This window comes from Loxodonta africana, chromosome 1, assembly GCF_030014295.1.
Source record: "Loxodonta africana isolate mLoxAfr1 chromosome 1, mLoxAfr1.hap2, whole genome shotgun sequence".
NCBI classification, from domain to species: Eukaryota; Metazoa; Chordata; class Mammalia; order Proboscidea; family Elephantidae; genus Loxodonta; species Loxodonta africana.
In genome coordinates, this window is record NC_087342.1 from 232,444,326 (window position 1) to 232,467,729 (window position 23,404).

At 38.8% G+C, this 23,404-nt stretch overlaps 2 protein-coding genes across 3 annotated transcripts in view; one reads left to right on the forward strand and one right to left on the reverse strand.

Moving 5' to 3' along the window:
• Positions 1–23,404, reverse strand: part of PRKN (parkin RBR E3 ubiquitin protein ligase) — a 1,623,853-nt gene that overhangs the window by 1,078,014 nt on the left and 522,435 nt on the right. For both annotated transcript variants that reach the window (XM_064293116.1, XM_023559354.2), the window contains exon 3: positions 23,144–23,384. In XM_064293116.1, coding sequence (XP_064149186.1) covers positions 23,144–23,384 — 241 coding nt within the window. The remainder of the gene's footprint in view (positions 1–23,143; positions 23,385–23,404) is intronic.
• On the forward strand, positions 279–11,052 carry LOC111753133 (small integral membrane protein 30-like). The gene is made up of 2 exons (XM_023559368.2): positions 279–291; positions 10,113–11,052. Exons 1-2 carry the CDS (start codon positions 279–281, stop codon positions 10,301–10,303), a joined length of 204 nt encoding a protein of 67 aa, XP_023415136.1. The 3' UTR covers positions 10,304–11,052.

The window sequence follows — 23,404 nt, forward strand, 5'->3', positions numbered from 1 at the left end:
GAAAATTTTGATCCAATTCAAAGAGAATAGAATTTGGGGCCAAGGGGCCTGGGTTCAGAGCTTAGCCTCAACACCTTTTAGCTGTGGGGCCTTGGATAACAATCTTAGTCTTTACTCTCAATTTATGTATGAAAGGCAGATTGGTAAGTATGTGCCTAATGAAAAATCAAATAAGATAATGTAAATATAACTGTTTCATAAACTGTTAAGTTTAGGTAAATATTTATTGTTCTAATGAGATTTTTAAAAAAAGGTGTCTTTGCAATTGCATTAGGGGAATGGTTGGAGGGGGTAAGATATCTTCTGTAACAGTCCGCCTATTAAATAGGACCACTCTAACTTCATTCACTCAGCATTCAGAACAGATATACGAAGGCTGGAATTAGAATAAAAAGATGACTGCTGTTCCTTGAGTGCAATGCCGTTCGGCTGGCTTGCAGCTTTGCAGGGGCAGAGGGTAACTTGTGTCCAGTGGAGATGAAAAGAGTTTCTGTCCAGTGGAACAGAGGTGGTTTATCGCAGTTTAAGAACTTAGCAAATTTTGTATCTAGCTTTGCGATTTTATCCTAACGTTTGTTGAATTGTCTCTATCGGAGGGGCCCTAGTGGTGCTATGGTTAAAGTGCTAGGCTGCTAACCAAAAGGTTGGCGGTTTGAACCCACCAGTTACTCCGCAGGAGAAAGATGTGCCAGTCTACTTCCATAAAAATGACAGGCTTGGAAACCTTATGGGGCAGTTCTACTCTGTCCTATAGGGTCACTGTGAGTCGAAATCCACTAGATAGCAGTGAGCTTATTTGTTTGTTCATTTTAATCTATGTATCTATCCATCCACCCATCCATCCATCGAACCATCCCATCCATCCACCCACCCACCCATCCATCCATCCATCCATCCATCCATCCATCCATCCATCCATCCATCCATCCATCGTGGATTAAATTGTACACCCCCCAAAACATGTATTGGAATCCTAACCACTATGCCTAGGGCTGTAATCCCATTTGGGAATAGGGTTTTCTTGGTTATATCAGTGTAGGGTGTGTCCTAAACCTAATTACTTCTGAGTCATAAAAAGAGCTGATTAGACACAGAAGTGAGCACAAACTGGGAAAGACAGATGTCACACGAAGATTGTCAGGGAACCAAGGAAGGTCCGGGGCTAACAACAAGGAGGGAATCAACACAGCTGAGACCCTGATTTAGACTTTTAGCCTCCAGCACTGTGAGAAAAGAAATTCCTGTTCTTCAAAGGCACCCACTATGGTATTTGTGTTATAGCAGCACTACGGATCTAAGACACTATCTATTATCTATTAACTCCTTTAACTCTCCTTGAATCAATTTATATTATCTTCCTATTTCCTTCATTAAGGAATGAGTTGAACAAAGTCTTTGATACCTGTTTATTTTATATTAACATGAGAATCATGATTTTACCTTTTTAAAAATTTTACTGGAATAGTTTTGGAGGGGCCAGAGTTAAGTCCAAATGGACACATGGACGGAGCCAGGTAAACTGCACTGCCAGACAAGCAGGTCTCATGGGCTGGTGAGTCCGAGCACACTTTTCCTTGGGTCCTAACATAAATCCTGGTCAGAGAGAGCTATAACTCTGCCAAGCCCTGTTTCTCCTTTTTTTTTTCAGGTTATCTCTATCCGTGTTGCGTTTTGCTTTTTGCTTGTGGTTTATGCACAAACAATAATGTATTCCCTTTTGGAGGTCACAATGATTGGGAAATTGTTTTATGGTCTGACCATTGGTCACCTCTGAAGACGGACCCTGACCGATATAATCTTTGAGTAACAGACAACAGAGGCTTCTTTTTTTCTTTTAGTCTTTTTTGCCTGCTTGCCTATTTGTGACCTCAAATCAATTTTAAAAATTATACTCATTGGAAAGGGAAAGAGCTCTTTGAGATCTGGACAAATAAATTTTTGTGCTTCTGTGTTTACTTTTGACCTGTAGTTCAATTCGTAAGACTGAAGCAATCCATGCTCTATGTGACTGTGTGTCTATGTGTCTGTAACTCAGAAAGGCCTCTGTCTCTCGATGTGTGTGAAATGTTTTCCTACCACTGGGGGTTACTAATATATTAAAGTATTATGTCTCTTAAATTAAATGAGATTTGTTCTAATTGGTTGATAGGAATAAACATTTATATAAATTGAATATTTCCAAAACTCGCAGAAAATAAAGAAACTGTAACTTTGAATACTTAAAATGTTCTAGACTTTTAAGAAAAAAATCCTTCTTATAGAAACTGCTAGTTCAGAAATACTTCAAGAATCCAAGTTCACATAATTAAGGTGGGTCTTTGGACAACTGGACTATTTTAATCATTTGGACTTAAGAAGGAAAAAAGGTTATATATCTTTCCTTTGATTTATCAGTATTAAATATGTAACAAGAGAACATTTTATATTTTTTAAGAACTGGGACTGGTTTCTCAAGAAGAGAGTAATCTGAACTTCCTGCCCTTCTCATAGTTGTTTATTGATTAAGTAACTTAATATTACACTTGCATAATGTTTAAGTTTATGTAAGATATACGTTTGCATATTAATAAGTGGAATGATAATTATGGAAATATTTTTATAGTAACTGGTATTTATGTTGTACAGTGTTTCAGTAAAAATATAATTTCTAAAACCCTTAAATGACTTAAAAACTTGGATTAATACTAAATTAGGCTATTTAATGAATAATCATTGGATAGCTGAGTAATTTGTAATTATGGTTGAATACAAATGCTTTGATGTTGTCATTGTTATTAGGTGCCGTCGAGTCGGTTCTGACTCATGATGACCCTGTGTACCACAGAACGAAACACTGCCCAGTCCTGCACTATCCTTACAATCATTGTTATGATTGAGCCCATTATTGCTGCCACTGTGTCAATCCACCTCATTGAGAGTCTTCCTCTTTTCTACTGACCCTGTACTTTACCAAGTGTGATGGCCCTCTCCAGGGACTCATCCCTCCTGACAACATGTCCAAAGTAAGTAAGACCCAGTCTCACCACCCTTGCTTCCAAGGAACGTTCTGGCTGTCCTTCTTCCAAGACTGATTTGTTTGTTCTTTTGGCAGTCCATGGTATATTCAGTATTCTTCACCAACACCACAATTCAAAGGCTTCAATTCTTCTTTGGTCTTCCTTATTCATTGTCCAGCTTTCACATGCATATGAGGCAATTAAAAATACCATGGCTTGGGTCAGGTGCACCTTAGTCTTCAAAGTGACATCTTTGTTTTTCAAACACTTTCAAGAGGTCCTGTGCAGCAGATTTGCCCAATGCATTGTTTTTTGATTTCTTGACTGCTGCTTCCATGGATGTTGATTGTGGATGCAAGTAAAATGAAATCCTTGACAACTTCAATCTTTTCTCTGTTTATCATGAAGTAGCATATTGGTCCAGTTGTGAGGATTTTGTTTTCTTTATATTGACATGTAATCCATACTGAAGGCTGTGGTCTTTGATCCTCATTAGTAAGTGTTTCAAGTCCTTTTCACTTTCAGCAAGCAAGGTTGTGTCATCTGCATAATGCAGGTTGTTAATGAGTCTTCCTTGAATCCTAATGCCCCATTCTTCTTCATATAGCCCAGCTCCTGGGATTATTTGCTCAGCATACAGATTGAATAGGTATGGTGAAAGGATACAACCCTGACACACACCTTTCCTGACTTTAAACCAATCAGTATTCCCACGTTCTATCCGAACAACTGCCTCTTGATCTACGTACAGGTTCCTCATGAGCACAACTAAGTGTTCTGGAATTCCCATTCTTCGCAGTGTTATCCATAATTTGTTATGATCCGCACAGTCAAATGCCTTTGCATAGTCAGTAAAACACAGGTAAACATCCTTCTGGTATTCTCCGCTTTCAGCCAGGATCCATCTGACATCAGCAATGATATCCCTGGTTCCACATCCTCTTCTGAATCTGGCCTAAATTTCTGGCAGTTCCCTTTAGGTATACTGCTATAGCCACTTTTGAATGATCTTCAGAAAAATTTTGCTTGTCTGTCATATTAATGATATTGTTTGATAACATCTGAATTTATCAATGTTTTGATAAATATAATTTAAAGTTTATATATTTTCGGCTCTTTACTTCTATGTGGTACAGAATGGCTACATCTTTGGGTCATGTTTATAAAATGACTTTTGCTACTTTAAGAAAACGTAAAAGGGAGATATATGGCTGTAGAAAATTGTGTTATATGTCTTTAATTTGCTGGCCTGCTAGAATGCTTTTATATAACAGACGGTTCTCAATTATCTAACATCCAGTGTTCTCTGTGAAATAAGAATTGTTATTTTGATTAGCATCTATAATTAGTTTTTGTAGTTGAGACTACTGGAAACAATAATAACAGAAAAATACAGCTGTTCATCCAAGTGAGTGGGACAAGTTTTTCTTTTTCAAGGGAAAAGAGTTTTGTTTTGTTTTTTCCTAAAGCTAAGTTCAGCCTGTTCCAGAATAGGACAGAATAGAGCAAAAGACAAAGCTTGAGCAAATACAGGAAGCTGTTGAAAGCTTGAAGAACGTGAGTTTTACTTACCTTTGTTTATAATACATGAGTTTGAAAAAAAGCTATAAAATATGTTAAAATTCTGGCAAAATTCACCTAGTTTTGATGTGCGTTATCTGTGAGATAATTTAAGCGGAGGGGGGAAGAAGCTCATAAAAACTTCATTGTCAAATACTATGTTAGTGAAAATTTTTCTCCGTTGAGTTGATAAATTCATTTCAGAACTCTTAATAAGGCATAAAAGGTTATTGTTTACCATCTCTGTAATCTGCCCAGGTACCAGAGATTCTATATCCCACAAGAATAATCACTGTTTTGTGTTAACTTCATTATGTTCTTTGATAAATAAAAAATAATGACAATAATAGAAAGCAAAGTTTCGTTTGTGAATGAACTAAGATACTTTGCCATAATGTTATCTTTATGTCTATTTTTAAATATTTTATCATCCATGATTAATTGAGGAACCAAGCATTGTTTCTCAGGCACCAAGGACTTTATTATAACCTACTGACCAATTCTCCTCTACAACTCTTTTGATTTTGTTTTCCCAAAAAGAGATCTAAAATTTAGAAAAAGAGAACATAAAACATTCAGGATATATTTTACACTTGAAACTGCCTTTGAGATTTCCCTTTGAGAGGGTCCCTGGGGAGGGGTGCTAGAAATCATTGGGTGCGTTTGGTGTGCTTCCTATTTCTTAACTACCTTAACACTCCTGGAAGAGCTACACAGAAACAGCTCAAATCAGAAGAGACGCTCAGGCCTCCATGGGTGCAGTTTGTGTAGATAAAATGTTATTCATATAAATCATTCATAAATCAAAGACTTTATGGGACAGCACAGAGATTCTCAGTGTCTTGCTGTCCATTATACGTTCTTACCCTCAAGGGAAGCACTGACCAAACCCTTAGGAAATGGTGATGGACCATGTCACAAAAGGGAATTTCACTCTCCTGATTTTGATATTATTGGGCATTCTAATATTTGGCCACAGTCCTTCAGTTTTATTAATAAAATAGGTTCTGTCTCCCTCTGATGCTTACCTGAAAACTGTGCTATAAAGGACAGACCAGACCATGTGTCTTCATCACAGAAGGAAGAAAGGACTGTGCCAGGTACTCTGAACTATTACTTCAAAGAACAGACTCTCTATTATAGACTTCAGAGCTGACATCAGCTTGACAACTTTCAGATGGTACCAGTGAAATGAATCAGGATTTCCAAAACTTACTTTAGTTCGGAAAAAGATGTCCTTCATGAAAGCATGCCACTAACCCAAAGTCTGTTAACTCAAAACAAGAATTAATTACATAGGACCAAATAAACTAAAGAGAGAAATTTGATGATGGCTATTTTTTGGAATAATATTCATATTATCGGTACTTAACATTCTATTTTTTTTTAGAACATATGAAGACCTCTCTCTTTCTTCTTAGGCTATCTCACCTTCAAAACTGAATTGAAACTTTTATATAGGATACCTGATTTTCACTGACCCTCGGAATCAGAAAGAAATATTCTCCCTGAGTCTACCTTCTTTTCATGACAGTATAGTTATTTGCATAAGTTCAATAAAAAAAAGTTTTCATTTCACCAGGATATAATTAACAAAATTGATTGTGCAACAAAGGGTATACATGGAGAGTCATACCTGATGATAAATCTCACTATGGTGGAGCCCTGGGTGGTGCAAATGGTTAACACCCTCAGCTGCTAACTGAGAGATTGGAGGCTGGAGTCCACCCAGAGGCACCTTGGAAGATAAGCTTAGAGATCTACTTCTGAAAAATCAGCCACTGAAAACTCTATGGAGCAGAGTTCTTCTCTGACACACATACGGTTGCCATGAGTAGGAATGAGCTCTGTGGCAAATGGTGGTGGTGATGGTAGCACATGAAATACAGTGAAGAGAATGCCTTAGGATTATTTTCCCAGCCTTGAGATAGAAGAACAAATAAGAAAGCCTTTTAAAAGCCACATCTGAGGCACCTTATGAAAATGTTCAGGCAGAATAAATTCTCTGGCTCAAACTACGTGGTTCTAGATTCACAAAGCAAACTCAGTAAGGCTTACATGGTCTTACTGAGCACTCAGCACTCTTGCTGCACCAGGTAGACATGATGGAAACAGCCTTTTATTGTGATCAAGAAAAACCTTTGAGATTATTTATGAGCATAAAGAGGCTGATGGTCAGAAAAATTATCTGAAACTTGGAAACAGGCCAAACAGATTACTAGATGTTCCTTCAAAGTTTAATGTTTTTATTAATATCATAAATTTGTATAATTTTAATGTATTTAAATAAATTGCATTCAGTATTCTTTTTATCATTGGATTATGCCATCTTAGGGCAATAGGCTTTTAAAGTTACCCTACTTGTCCTTCAAGCATGTCCACTAGTCTCTGGTAACATCCCTAAGCTATCAAGCAAGGCAGTGCTAGAAGATTTCAAGGTTCATAGATCATATTTTTCTGTTCCAGGCCTAGAATCAGCCATTCTCCAAGGATTCCTGGTTCCTTTTAATGAAACATTGTACTAAGAAACCACAATCTGGGAGCCCAGGAACTTATTCTTAAATTATAGGCTTGAAGAAATAAATTAGATACTCTACTTGGAAAGAATGGGGTGAGTATGTGATGAGATGGGACAAGAAAAACCAAACACATGAGGTTTGAAAAGGTGGCTGCTCATCACAGTCACCTGTGAAACCTTTAAAATACAGGTTCCCAGGCCTCAACTAAGACCTGTTGCATCAGGTGCTCAAAGGTGAGACTTAGATTGCTTAGAAGACCCTCAGAAGATAGAGTTACTCTAATGGTCAGTAGCTAGGAATGCTGAGCTATAGCCTCTCAAGGTCTCGGCATCCAGTGTACTAGATACCTTTAAGATGAAATTTTTTTTTTTCTTATCTTAAAAAGTAAGGTACTATTATTATAGAAAATTAGAATACAACGAGATTCAATAAAAATAACTTATAATTCTATCACAGGAAGAACCACTATTATCTCTTGTACCTACTTTTTTAGCTTTTCCTGTATGTATGCAAATGCACCCAAACCAAACCAGTTGTTTTCAAGTCAACTCCAATTCACATGTCGGAGTATGTGCCCAAGTAGAACTGACCTCCATAGGGTTTTCAGTGACTGATCTTTTTGAAGTAGATCCAAGGCTCCATAGGGTTTTCAGTGACTGATCTTTTTGAAGTAGATCCAAGGCATGTTGGGGTGGACTGGAACCGCCAACATTTCAGTTAGCAGCGGTACTCTTAACCCTTTTCACCACCCAGGGACTCCATGCATACGTACACATCAGCATGTATACTTAGTTACCTATTTTCTACAGACTAGGATCATACTTTACTCAGTATTCTGGAATCTACTTGTTCATGTAACATCTTTCTATGCCATTAAATATTCTTCTCCAATATCATCCTCAATGGTTATATAAACCCATTGCCATCAAGAAAATTCTGATTCATAGCAATCCTAGAGGACAGAGTAGAACTGCCCCATAGAGTTTCCAAGGAGTGCCTGGTGGATTCAAACTCCCAACCTCTTCGTTAGCAGCCATAGCTCTTAACCACTATGCCACCAGGTTTTCCAAAATGGTTATATAGTATGCTTATACAGTATTCAGTTTTATTGAAGTATCAAACATTTATTTGTTGTTATTAGATGCTGTTGAGTCCTTTCTCACTCATAGCAATCTTCTGTACAACAGAACCAAACACTGCCCAGTCCTGCGCCATCCTTACAATCATTGTTATGCTTGAGTCCATCTTTGCACCCACTGTGTCAGTCCATCTCGTTAAGAGTCCTCCTCTTTTTCACTGACCCTCTACTTTACCAAACATGATATCCTTCTCCAGCAACTGATTCCTCCTGATAACATGTCCAAAGTACATAAGACATAGACTTGCCATCCTTGCTTCTAAGGAGCATTCTGGTTGTACCACTTCTAAGGCAGATTTGTTCCTTCTTCTGGCAGTCCATGGTATATTCAATATTCTTCGCTAACACTGCAATTCCAATTCTTCCTCAGCCTTCCTAATTACTTACGATTATTATTCCTTATTATTTAACCAGTCCTTATTGTTGAGCCTCTTTATTGTTTTCTATTTTTTCCTAATATAAACAATACGATGTTGAATATCTTTCTGGATAATTCCTCATATACATCCTTAATATTTATGATAAAATGGTGCTGACAGTCATATGCTAGTAAACCTCTTAAAGACAATTACAAAAATAATTAGAAATGCAAACTTTTGTCTTTCCCCACACAAACAAGGACTATAATTTGCTATGGAGTGCAAAAGAAAGGGACACGCATGGAAATAGTGAAAGAGAAGGTGGAAAAATAACTTGTCTGAAAAATACTAGATTGTTCTGTTCATGAAACAGGGATGGTGATAAGAAACAGCTACCTGGTCTAAGTGTTCCTCTGTGAGAAGCAGCAAGTTGTAGAGCTGCATTCATACAACAGCCCTGAGAGAACTGCTATTTCCAACACCGAAGAATGTGGTATGATTTGCTGAGATGTAATAGCGCTTACTGGCATGAAGAAAATGGATTAAGCAAAGGAATTAAAGCTATGGTTTTGTATCACCAGCATAGGTTGACACACTTGAAATAAACAAATCAATAGCAGCTATGCTATTATTATTAATAAAAGCATTAAATACTTAGTAAAAGAAATAAACTTTCCCATTTTCACAAAAGGACAGCCTATATGGTCAATGTGAACTATGTTGTCTCGATTGCTGCAGAAACTTCTCTTAGTCCACATTTTCCAAGACTGTATTCATTTGTTAAACATACAAGTCACCACCAAAATTTCAGTCATGCCTCTTTGGAAGAGGTTGGAGCCCTGATGGCACAGTGCTTAAGTGCTATGGCTGTTAACCAAAGGTCAACAGTTTGAATCCACTAACCACTTCTTGGAAACCGTGTGGAGTCAGTGAAGTCAAAGAACACCAGGTTATTCACACATTTTTTTAAAAAAGAGAGATAACTTCATAATCATCAATTAGAAAACAAAGGGCTCTGACCTGCTCTTTATCATCAAAAAGACTATATTGGCACCAGAAGCCCACACAACAAGCAGCTTTTACTAAAAATCACTCAGGCAGGAGTGCGACCATCCTGACACTCTTTGTGACAATAAAGAAATTGCACGGCAGACAGCAGACTCTGTGAAGATTGGCAAGTCATCCTTCCCGAGGCCATCACGGCAGACAGCAGACTCTGTGAAGATTGGCAAATCATCCTTCCCGAGGCCATCACCCCAGATTAAAATGTTTGTCTTAGTTTGTCTTATCGCTGAGAGGCAAAACATCAAGAACATGCATACACATCTTTTTCTTGCAACGCTGTGAGGATGGAAACTTTGAGATCCATATGAAGAATATACGTAGGCCATTCCCGTAATGGCTGCTTCCTGGAAGGTGTGTCACACGGAACTTCTTAGCCTCAGCATCTAGCGCTCCAACAATGGGGTCTTTTAAGTCAGAATTGTACATAACCCTGATTCTTTGGAACCACCAGCCCTCAAGACCTAACCACCTCAAGATTCCAGCATCAAGACCTCAGTTTCAACACAGTTGTTGTTAGTCCCCATTTCACTGCTTTTGGTGCTGCCTGTAGTTGAAGCGGTAGACACCGGAAATGCAATGGCTGTCTTGTTAGACGTGGCTCTCAGCATCACAGGCAGTTCTGCTTGTTTAGAGGTATACCCACAAAAGAGAAATGGACACGTGTAACTTTGAAGGGCCTCCTGAATCGAACCTCACCCATAAAACCTTTGCGGTATTGAAATTAAAACTGAGCTTTGATGTCTGAAAGTTCCAAGAAAATAGTAAATAGGGTAGTTTCACCTTTACATGTTTCCCTATAAATGGAAACAGATCGATGTATGTTAAATGAGGAAAAATGTTTTCTTTCCATCAAAAATACACTAAAAAGTGCAGATTATAGTTTTTATTTGCTGATTAGAAAGGAGATGGGCAGGTGAAGGAATTAGATAACTAAAACTGGAAGAAGGAAACTCTTGTCCAGAATCCTAGGAAACCACCATTGTCTGGTTATAATCACGGCCTCCTGAATCACTGAGAAGTCTTTTCTTCCTATTGTTATTGGATTTGTGCTTTATTATATCCTAAGTTAATATTGTACTTATATTATCAATTATAGTCCATCAAAAATTGAAATATTTATTTCTTTGGGGGAAAAAAGTTTAGAAAAATTTATTCAGTGTATTTAATATTGAAATGGATGAGTGACTCAATGTGTAAAAAAACTACGTATTGACTATTGAAATGGAGAAAAGATTTATTGTTTAAAACAAACAAGAAAAAACCTTTATATTGATTAACTGATCAACACCTTCATGGTAAGAAGTGCTGTATTAAATATAAACTCATCCTGTCAGAAGTTAAAAAAATAGATGTAAAATGTACAAGGAGACCCCAGCAGCACACAGATCACAGTATGTTGTTTCCTACAATGAGCCTGATCTGAACATGCGCACCTCCAGCTGGTCAGAGCCTACTCCAGGTGCACCCTCAGAAGGTGAGCTCTGCATCACTGTGCTGAACACTAATTGGCTCCTAACCTGCTCTGGCCCATCACCCGTCAGCAGGTCAAGGTTGATGAAGTTCCCTGTGGCTCACAGGTATGATCCACCTCCAGTCTCCCTGTTCTTTCGATCTAGGCATTCTTTCAAATATGGAAAGGGGGACACTTTCCTTGCTAAAGGGCCCTCTGAGCAAGCCCAGGTAGAAAAAAAAAGAAAGACAACTTTATCTCTTTGCCTTATGGAAAGTTCCTTTCAGTCCATGTGGCTCCTGATGGCCAAAGAGAGAAGATCTGTTTTCTGATGGAATACACCAGAAGGGGTGGTGCACAGTCTAACAGAAATGAAAGAAAACACATGGTTTAGGGCTGGAAGACAATGGCAATGTAAAATTCCAGGAAACTAGCCGTGGGAGTTATTTCCTGATGCCATTCCTCATTACCCCAGAGTCGCCTACTGTTCTAATTTTGGTACTCCACGTGTGATGGAGGTGACCAAAATATAAATTAGTTAATCAAGCAAACCTGGACCCAAGAACCAGAGGGACCCAAGGAAAGTCTTGAGAATAGGAAGTATTCCAAGTATGAAATGGGGACCTTATGTTTTTAGAATTATAGTAGGTAGCCCTGGACTATAAATCTTGATTCCATTTTTGAGCCCTAGTGTAGCATAGGGCCCTAGGTCATGTGAGCTGGAAAGAGAAAGGATAACAAAAATGACTAGCTCTTGTCATGAAGTAGCTCATTTAATTATGGTAACAACTCTGTGAGGCAGGCACTTTCTATCTCTATGTTATAAACAGAGTCCTTGGTGGTGCAAAAAGTTCATACGCTTGTCTGCTAACCAAAAGGCTGGAGGTACGAGTCCACTCAGAGGTACCTTGGAAGAAAGGTCCAGTGATCTATTTTCAAAAAATGAGCCACTGAAACTCCTATGAAGCACATTTCTACTCTGACACACTTGGGGTCGCCATGAGTTAGAATCAAGTTGACGGCAACTGGTTTATGTTATAAATAGGGAAACTGAGGCCTAGTGCATTACTTAAAAAATAAAATCAGTGCTTCTCAAACTTTAACGTGCACAATTCACTGGAGGAGCCTGTTAAAATGCAGATTCTGAATTGGTAGGTCTGGGAGGAGGGCAAAGAGTACATTTCTGACAAACTCCCACGCAAGGCGACACTGCTGGTCCACAGATCACCCTTGTCCAGGTCACAGAGCTGGTGAGAGGTGGAGCCTGAATGTGAACTCAGAAGTCTGCTCCAAGACCAAGCTCCTTAGTACCAGACCCCAGGTACTGTGCACTGGCCATAGGTTAAAGCAAACGCCTGCCACCTGGTCCTGCTGTATTTTCCAGAAATAACTGACATGCACTAAGGGCTCACTATACACCAGCCCCTGGGAGATAAAAAATATTCTCTGACTGAAGAATTTTTTTTTTTTTTTTTTAATTCTCTGACCCAAGAGGAGCCCGGGTGGCACAGTGGTTAAGAATTCAGCTGCTAAGCAAAAGGTCGGCAGTTTCAATCCATCAGTAGCTCCTTGGAAACCCTATAGGGTAGTTCCAGTCTGTCCTGAAGAGTGCTACGAGTTGGAATCGACTCAACGGCAACAGGTTCTGACTCAAGAGAGTTTTAATTAATCAACAGGAGCAAACGATGAGCTATTTGGTTCCCCTCTTAGAAGAGGCAACTCCACAGGCTGATGGAATATTCTGGTTAATTTACTTATCACACACACAAATGTAGAGCATTCATTTTCAAAGGGTCAGAATATACCCAGAGTAGTCAGTTTGATCTATGGGGGTTCACAAAGAACTTTAAGATTTTACGGGACTTTTGGGGTATCATTTAGAAAATGAATTTTAGTTCAATAGATGTAGATGGTGCAGGAGTTTGAACCTGATTCTATGAGATTCCCTAGAAAGTAATAGTAATGAAAAAGAAAAAAGCCTAATATTTTGTTTACTGGTTGTGAGGGTTTCAGTTTCTCTTGTAAAATGGATCCTTTGCTAATTTCTATTTTAATTACAAAGGTGGAATAAAGATTCTTGAATTACATGTAAAAAATTTAGAAGCCAAGAGTGAGATAAAAATAATACCTTCAATATTATAGTTTCACAAAACTCCATCAGTCTTTATTTACTCAGAACAAATCCAGAGAGTGTGAAGCAAGTTGATTGTAAGAAATTAATTTCTGCTACTTAATTTGTCATCTGTTTCTTTATCTTCCTTCTAATTAAACCGACAAAAGGAACCCAGCCGGCTGGCTGCATTTTTGGCACACTCTGCAGGAATCAGAATTCTGGAAGGTTCCCAAGATGGAGCTTACCAGCTGCGAACACTCTGTCTTCCTACGCTGTCTTCTGTCAAGTGCAAATCTTGCCACCGCAGCACCTACCGAGTGTCCTCAGGAAAGCTTCAGGGTTCAAAGAGTAAAGGATGTAAATGATTTACTTTGTCTGCCACTGAGGTCTCCGGGGGATGGACATGGGTGTGACAAGCTTAGAGGCCTTCCATGACCACTGCTCTCACACAGTCCTGTCAGGTTTCATTCAGTTGGGAGTGCCACTTTTCCTTCCCCTTTCCAATCACAATATGGCTGTGCAGAGTGACTCCAGAAAAGTCAAAACAACCTGAGGCCACCAGCAAGTACGAACCTTCACTTCAACAACTAGCACCGTCATTTCTTGCCTACTCTTCCTGGCAGTTCATTTTGAACTGAAAACACCCTTAAGTCTTCAAACAAACAAACCATGGACAGCCAACAAGTTCCAACAGAGTTACGTGTGCTCAAATGGGCACTGACTAAAGTGCACGGGGAAATACCAACCTCGTTCACCTTCCCCCTTGTGGACAGGAAGCCCTGTCTCCTCAGTTGGCCACCTGGTATCGGGATGACAGGAACACGTGGGTGAATCATCTTAGTTCACCTCCCCACATATTTGTCAACTGTGCCTGTCACACTTTCCAGCTCCACTGGTTACACATTTCTCCTCCTTTCAAAGTATTCCACAAAAAAATAAAAGCATGATTTGGGGAACACTTTCCTAAAGACCAGAAAGAAAGAGCGTTGTGACAAATGTTATCAAGGCCATTTTTGGTCACTGAACGTTTTTCGCATTCAGAGTGCTCCACAACAGGAACCCCCCACCACCGTTCCCACACTGGGACACAGCAAAACAGGCAGCTGTCACTATGAACACTAGCACTTCTCACCATCCCTAGCGCCTCTGCCACTTGCAGATCCTTCCTGTATTTCAAGGCCTACCTCAGAGGTCTCTCTTGACCTCTCCTACTCTAAACGCCCACGTGACTTGGGTGGTCCCTCTTTCTCAGGCACCACTGCATGTTAACCTGCATATGCACACTTCTCTCTCTAAAGCATAAGCTACCTGAGCATCCTTGTCGTTGCTAGCTGCCTCTAAAGTTGATTCTGACTCATGGAGATGCCCTGTACAGAGTAAAACAGTTCCATAGGGTTTTTCTGTTTGTTTGTTCATTTTTGCCTGCAATCTTTATAGAAGCAGTTTGCCAGTCCTTTCTGTTGCACAGCCATGGGGTGGGTTCGAACCTCCAACCTTTGGGTTAGCAGTGGATCACAAACTGTTTGCACCATCCAGGCTCCTATGCAATTATTCACCGTTCTTTTTTGCTAAATCTCATAAATAAGAGTTGAAGGGTTGTAAGGGTTATATTTTACATGTTAAATAAAACTACTTGGCAGTGACAAGATAACTCATCACCATCCACGTGCCAATCAATGAAGGAACAGAATATACTGGATTCATTACATTTTATGAGTGTCCGTTCAACACTGTATGCAAAAATATTACAGATAATAACATTCTAGTAGATAAAGTATAATTAAGGGAAAGAAGCAAAAACCACTTTTGGAATGGTGTTTAGACTGATGGGAAAAAAAAATATAGGACTATATCCCCCTACATGAAAAACCCACCCAAAATATGTCAGGCTGGCAAAATTCCCACTAGGGTGCTGAAGCTGTGCTTTCTCTTATAATACCGCAGAAGCATATTAGAGTAAAAAATGTGTGTGTTGGAAAGAAAATTAAATTCTTGGAAGAATCATAATGTATTTTTAATAATTTGTTGTGATATCAACTTTGAGGTGCTCTTTTAGTATGACTGCCAAAATGCTGTCATTTCAGGGAAGGTTTATTGGAGGAGCACTTCTTAAAGCTGCCCAAAACACCAAGAAATTCACACCCTCTGGCTGAAAGTCATTAGGACGGGTAGTACACGAGATTTGATTTTGGATAAAATGTGAATTAAGTCCGAAGCTTATCATTTTATTTCATCAGCTGGTCTTCTTGACTGATTTATATTTGGCATGTCTTAACTAACAATCCCAGAACAATTTTCATCTTGTACTACACTTAAGCACTGGTAAAAAATTGTTGACAAGAATGTATTGTCAATAGTGATGACAGGTCTATGATGTGAATCCAGGGCACAAGTCTTAAAAGACTTTTCATTCAATTTTTAAAATCTCTTTCACATTTTGTCTATTTTTAATTTTCTTTTCTGTTTTCAAATTGTATTTCAATAATCTGATCTAGCATGTAATGTTTCACTAAAACTACTCCCTTTTATTTAGTAAGAAATTATACACTTATTATATAGTAAAATGTTCAATACTAATAAAATGCTTCCTTAGTAAGCTGGGGCAGTAATTCTTAAAAAAAAGTAGAAAAAAATTTATAAAAGTTTTATTTTTTATAACCAAAAAATTGTGAAAAAATAATACACCATGTGATACAAAAGTTGAGTTTTAAAATTTGACTGTTAATATTGTTAGGTGCTATCAAGTTGGTTCCAAGTCATAGTGACCCTATGTACACTGTCCAGTCCTGTGCCATCCTCACAATCGTTGCTATGTTTGATCCCATTGTTGCAGCCACTGTGTCAGTTCATCTTGTTGAGAATCTTCCACTCTTTTGCCAACCATCATGTCCTTCTCCAAGGACTGGTCCCTAATGATAACATGTTCAAAGAACATGAGACAAAGTCTCACTGTCATCTATTCTAAGGAGCATTCTGGCTGTACTTCCTCCAAGACAGATTTGTTTGTTCTTCTGCCAGTCCATGGAATATTCAATATTCTTTACCAACACCATAATTCAAAGGCATCAATTCTTTTTGGTCTTCCTTATTCATTGTCCAGCTTTCCATACATATGAGGCAATTGAAAATACTAGGGCAAAACTGAAAAGACCCATAACAAAAGATGGGATTGAAGATGTTTAAAAAAAAAAAAGAAAAGAACACAACCAGAAAAAAAAGAATGCCACGGGCTAGATGGCTTCAATGGAGAATTCTACCAAACATTCAGAGAAGAGCTCAAACTATTTTAGAGCATAGAAAAGTAAGAAATACTCCCAAATTCATTATATGAAGCTAGCATAACCCTGATACCAAAGCCAGGCAAAGACATCACACAAAAAAGAAAATTGCAGACCAATATGCCTCATGAATATAGACGTAAAATTTCTCAACAAATTCCAGCCAATAGAATTCAACAGCATATCAAAAAAATAATACATCATGACCAATTGGGATTCATACCAGGTATGCAAGAATGGTTTGACAATAGAAAATCAATCAATGTAATCCACCACATAAATAAAACAAAAGAAAAGAATCACATAATCATCTCAATCTCAGCAGAAAAGGCAACATGCATTCCTGATAAAAACTCTCAGCAAAATAGGAATAGGAGGAAAATTCCTCAACAATAATAAAGGGCATTTATACAAAACAAACGGTCAACATTATTCTCAATGGAGACTGAAAGCATTGCCTTAGAGAATGGAAATCTGACAAGGAAGCCCTTTATCGCCACTCTTATTCAATGTTGTACCAGAAGTCCTAGCTAGAACAATAAGGCAAGAAAAGGAATAAAGGGCATACAAATTGGTAAGGAAGAAGTAAAACTATCCCTATTGGCAGATGATGTGATCCTATACATAGAATCCCAAAGATTTCACAAGAAAGCCACAAGAACTAATAACAGAATTCAGCAAAGCAGCAGGATACAAGATCAATATACGAAAATCACTTGGATTCCTCTACACTAACAAAGAGAGCTTCGAAAAGGAAATCAGGAAAACAATATCATTTACAATAACCCCCTAAAAGATGAAATACTTCGGAATAAATCTAACCAATGCCATAAAAGACCTATACAAAGAAAACTACAAAACGTTACTGTAAGAAACAAATAGGGACTTACATAAATGAAAAACATACCATGCTCATGGATAGGAAGACTCAACATTGTGAAAATGTCAATACTGCCCAAAGTGATCTATGAATATAATACAATCCTGATCCAAATTCCAACAGCATTCTTTAACGAGATGGAAAAACAATCACCAACTTTATATGGAAAGCAAAGAAACCTTGGATAAGTAAAGCATTATTCAAGAAGAAGAACAAAGTAGGAGGCTTCACTCTACCTATCTCAGAACCTGGTATGTACAGTCTCAGTAGTCAAAACAGCTTGATACTGATATAATGACAGACACATAGACCAATGGAATACAACTGAAAACCCAGACATAAATCTATCCAACTATGGACAGCTGATCTTTGACAAAGAGCCAAAGTCCATTAAATGAGGAAGAGACAGTCTTTTCAGCAAATAGCGCTGACAAAACTGGATATCTATCTGTAGAAAAATGAAACAGGACCCATACCTCACACCATAAACAAAAACTAACTCAAAATGGATCAAAGACTTAAATATAAAACCCAAAACTATAAACACTATGGAGGAAAAAATAGGAAAATACCAGGAACCCCAATATATAGCATGAATAAAATAACAAACATAACTAAAATGCAAACATAGCAGAAGAGGAACTAGATAACTGGGAATTTCTAAAAAATTAAACACTTAGGCTCAACAAAAGACTTCTCCAAAAGAGTAAAAACAGAATGTACAGATTGGGGGAAAAAAAAAATTAGATACAATATATCTGGCAAAGGTCTAATTTCTAAAATTTATAGAAAATTTCAACACCTCAACAATAAAAAAGACAAAAAATTCTAATAAAAAATGTGCAAAGGATATGAATGGACACTTCACCAAAGAAACATTCAGGCAGTAAACCATCATAGGAAGAAATGCTTGCAATCATTAGCAATTAGAGATATACAAATCAAAACTACAATGAGATGCCATATCACCCTGACATTACTGGCACTAATCTAAAAAATAGAAAATAACAAATGTTGGAGAGGTTATGGGGAGATTGGAACTCTTTGCACTGCTGGTGGGAAATGCTAAATGATACAACCAATATGGAAAACAATATGGTGCTTCCTCAAGAAGCTAGAAATGTAAATACCACAAGATCCAGCAATCCCACTCCTAGGTATACGCTAAAGAAGTAAGAGCCATGACATGAATAGACATATACGCACCCATGTTCATTACAGCATCATTTACAATGGCAAAACGATGGAAACAACTGAAGTCCCATCAGCAGATGAACAGATAAACAAACTATGGTACATACACACAATAGAATACTACACAATGATAAAGAATAATGATGAATCCATGAAACATCTCGAAATATGGATGAATGTGGGATACATTATGCTGAGTGAAATAAGTCAATAACAAAAGAACAAATATTTTATGAAACCACTATTTTAAAGTAACAACAAAAAGTTTACACACAAAAGAGAATTCTTTGATGGTTACCAGGGATGGGAAGGGGTGAAAAAAACCAAAGAGATAGAAGACACATTTAAATATTAGTAAAGGAAAGGCAAACACAATATGGGAAAAGTCAGCACAACCTGACCAAGGCAAATGAGAGCACAACGAGAGATAAGAAGAATGCAAGAATGAAGGGTAACTACGATAACTACTAAAGCATAGACAATCATGCAATAATCGTATTAACAAACAATAATTTACAAATAGATACTTAGGTAGATAGATACATCAAGAGGTGAGGGAGGGTGTAATGGAGTACACCTACCAGCAGACACTGGTTTGGTGTTATCGTTAGGTGCTGTTGAGTTGGTTCTGACTCATAGTACCCTACGTACAACAGAATCAAATGCTGCCTGGTCCTGTGCCATCATAACAATTGTTATACTTGAGCCCATTGTTGCAGCCACTGTGTTACTCCATCTCATTACGGATCTTCCTCTTTTTCTCTGACCCTCTACTTTATGAAGCATGATGTCCTTCTCCAGGGATTGGTTCCTGCTGATAACATGTCCAAAGTATGTGAGAAGAAGTCTCGTCATCCTCACTTCTAAAGAGCGTTCTGGCTGTACTTCCATCAAGAGATATTTGTTACAAGTTTGGTGGTGGATATTTCTACAGCTATGACTGTAGGTGCTCCTCATATATTAATATAAACAATAGAGCACACAAAGGGCACAGAGAGGGAAACCCCACAGACATAACCAAACACCTCATGAGATGAAGTTATTATGCTGGAAGGCAAAGGACCATAGATTCTGGGGATATCTACGCCAACTGGCACAACGTAGTTCACAAAGACAATGTTTTGCATTCTACTTTGGTGAGTGGCATCTGGGGTCCTAAAAGCTTGTGAGTGGCCACCCAAGATACAACTACCGCTGTCTTTCTGTCTAGAGCAATGAAAAGTGAAGAAAACCAATGACTCAAGAGAGCAATTAGTTCAAAAGACTAATGGACCACACGAACCACAGCCTAGATGACCCTGAGACCAGAAGAATTAGATGGTGTCCGGCTACCACTACCGACAGCTCTAACTGGGATCACAGCAGAGGGTCCTGGACAGAGCGTGAGAAAAATGTAGTATAAAAAAGCAAATTCACAAAAAAGACCAGAGTTACTGGTGTGACAGAGACTGGAGGAACCCCCAACACTATGCCCTTAAGACACCCTTCTGACCTCGAACTGGAGCCATTCCTGGGGACAATCTTCCAGCCAAATGGACAAACCAATAAAATAATAACACCAGAGAGGACCATGCTCCTAAGAGCAATCCATTATATGAGATCAAAAGGGCAATGTTTGCCCTAAAGCAAAGATGAGAAGGCAGGAAGGGCTGAAAAATCAGAACAAAAGTAAATGGGGAACCCAGGGTAGAAATGGGGAGAGTGTTGTCACATTGTGAGAAAAGGAAACCAAGACCATGAAACACTTTATTTACAATCAAATGGGAAACAAATTTGGTCTGTAAACTTTCACCTACTGTACAATTAAAAAAAAAACACCCTGGCTTGGGGTCAGTGCTCCTTAATTCTCAAAGTGACATCTTTGCTTTTTAACACTTTAATGAGGTCTTTTGCATAGATTTGCCCAAAGCAATATGTCATTTGATTTCTTAATTGCTGCTTCCATGGGTGTTGACTGTGGATCCAAGTAAAATGAAATCCGTGACAACTTCAATCTTTTCTCCATTTATTATGATGTTGCTTACTGATCCAGTTGTGAAGTTTTTTTGTTTCTTTATGTTGAGGTGTAATTGATACTAAAGGCTGTAGTCTTTGATCTTCATCAGTAAGTGCTTCAAGTTGTCTTAGCTTTCGGCAAGCAAGGCTGTGTCATCTGCATATGGCACGGTGTTAGTGAGTCAGAGCTGACACAGCCCAGGCCAACGAAATCACAACCTCCGGGGGCGGGGTAGCAATCTGAGAAGTTTCAGAACCACCAGTTTAAGGAATACTTAGACGAGTCATTTCAGTTCTTGATTTCGTTATGTGAATCATAATTAGCACGTCCTAGCTTCTACGTAAGGATCCCTGGTGGTGCAATTATTAAGCGCTCGGCTGCCAACTGAAAGGTTGGTGGTTTGAACCCACCAGTTGCTGTATGGGAGCAAGATGTGGCAATTTTTATAAAGAGTACAGCCTTGGAAATCCTAAGGGACAGTTCTACTCTGTTGTATAGGGTTGCTATGAGTTGGAATAGACTCGACACCAATAAGGGTGGGGGGTGGCTTCTAGGTACAAATAGGATAACTGGTTATTAACGGAAACATGACATCACCATTCACGTTGACTAGGTATCTTCCTCCATTTACAAATACCTGAAAGGGCATCCTCAGGTTTCAGAAGTCCCCATTGGTTTCAGCTGCCACGTACAGTTATAATTCAACTGGTCCCACTTGAGAACCCTCCCTGGTTTAGCCTACACATAAATTCTTCCTTAATTCTAACACAATAAAAGCACTCAAAAAAAATCAGCCTAGGTCCAATAAGTTAATTTTTCATTCGAGACCACATAGGTATTGGAGGGCTTAGATTTTTCCCTCTTCTTTCTTTCTTTCTTTCTTTTTTTCTTTCCTTCTCTCTCTCCCTCCCTCCCTCCCTTCCTTCCTCTTTTTCTTTATTTCTCTCTTTCTCCCTTCTTTTTTTTTTCACTCTTACGGAGTCCAGACACAAGGAAAATTTCCTTATTATTTTCCTGTGACATTGAGTAGATGCTCAAATCCACCCTTTCTTCTTCACTGAGGGACATTTTTCAAAGACCCACACTTAGTGCGCGGCTCTCAGCTTCCAAGGCTCCCTCCTGTGGGTCTTATTTTTACCCCCACACAAGAATACAACAGAGTCTCCGAGGTGCTAAGGATTCATGAAGCACACCTAACCTCCCCTTCACAAGTCCCCAAGCCCACCAGAGCATCAGCTCATGTACTCAATATTCTAGACTTTAGTTCTTTCTTCATTTCTGATCCCTGCAAATTTTCCTTTCTTTTTTTTTTCCCCCAGTTCAGCTATGATTTTAAAAATCATTAAATTGTGTCTTATGATTTCAGCAGAAGGCATGTTATGCTTTTTTACAGTTTCCTCTCATTTTCACTCTCAGAGCCTTACTAGCCAGGACCACCTATACCTTGACTTCTTGTATTTGAGAGAGGAAGAAGCTTGACTTTGTAAAAACCATTGTTATTATTTTGTGTTTTCTGTCACACACAGTGAAAGTTACTCCTAGATATCCTGTCTTTCACTATGTGGATTGCAGAACTGGTGACTAAGGGAAAAATTAATATTGTCAAACAAAGAGACGGCCACCTTCTCCAAAGGGAAAGTGTCTTGAAATGCATCGGAGCGTATCAAGAAGAATCCCTTCACGTGAAGGATATTACTGGCATCACAACACATCCCCTTAGAGCAGGAGGATGACTGAAATGACCCCTAAAGTTCCCTTTTCATTTTCAAAAATGTCTTTACATTGTCAGAAACAGAATCAATGAACATACATTTTAAGAAATAAGAAACAGAAGAAAATGAAGGCAAAATGAGAAAACCCAAACCCAATGCTGTCAAGTCAATTACAACTCATAGTGACTCTACAGGCCAGAGTAGAACTGCCCCATAGAATTTCCAAGGAGTGGCTGGTGGATTCGAACTGCCCACCTTTTGGTAAGCAGCCAAGCTCTTAACCACTGCACCACCAGGGCCCCAAAACAAGAGAGGGACATGTATTTCCCTTAATCATATATTCTGACCCTTGCACAACCCCTCACATGTTCCCATCAACTCCTCCTCAGAAAAACAAACAGACTGGCCATGGTCCTGACACCTTCTCCATTGCATATGTTTATTCTTAAATATGAAACCCTGATTCACAGAACTTTAAGTGCACTCACCTCACATTTTATGTGCAAGCACTTTTTTTCAATGGAAGTCCTCTTCTAGTGATTTACAGATTCAAATCCAAAACTTATTGTAACTAAATATGGATATAAACCAAAACCCAACCTGTTGTCTTCGAGTTGACTCTGACTCATGGCTATCCCATGTGTGCCGGAGTAGAAATGGTGCTCTATAGGGTTTTCAATGGCCGAATTTCATAAGCAGATCCGGGCCTTTCTTCCAAGGTGCCTCTGGGTGAGCTCAAACTTCCAACCTTTCAGTTAGCAGCCAAGCTCTTAACTGTTTACACCACCCAGGGTCTCCAAATATGAGGTCATTCTCCATGAAGTCTTGACTAAACCAACAAAAGAAACGCTTTGATAGCCTTAGGTAGAGTAGCCACAATTACCTGAACTCTCAGCTGGTGGGGGGTCACTCTCCCTGTCATTATTCAGGATAACAGCCAGGCCCACAGAGTCTGCAGGGAGGATGGAGCTGCTGAGGTCCACACGAGTCAAGCTTGCAGGCTCTCTCCCAGCACCCCCCACAGTGTTTCTGGGGAGGGCCCCTCCGGCTGCACTGGTTTCTAGAGTTTTTCTCTGGGGTCTCTGTACAATGTGAACGATGCTCTGCTGATCCAGGTCACACTTCTGTGGGGGCAAGATAAAAA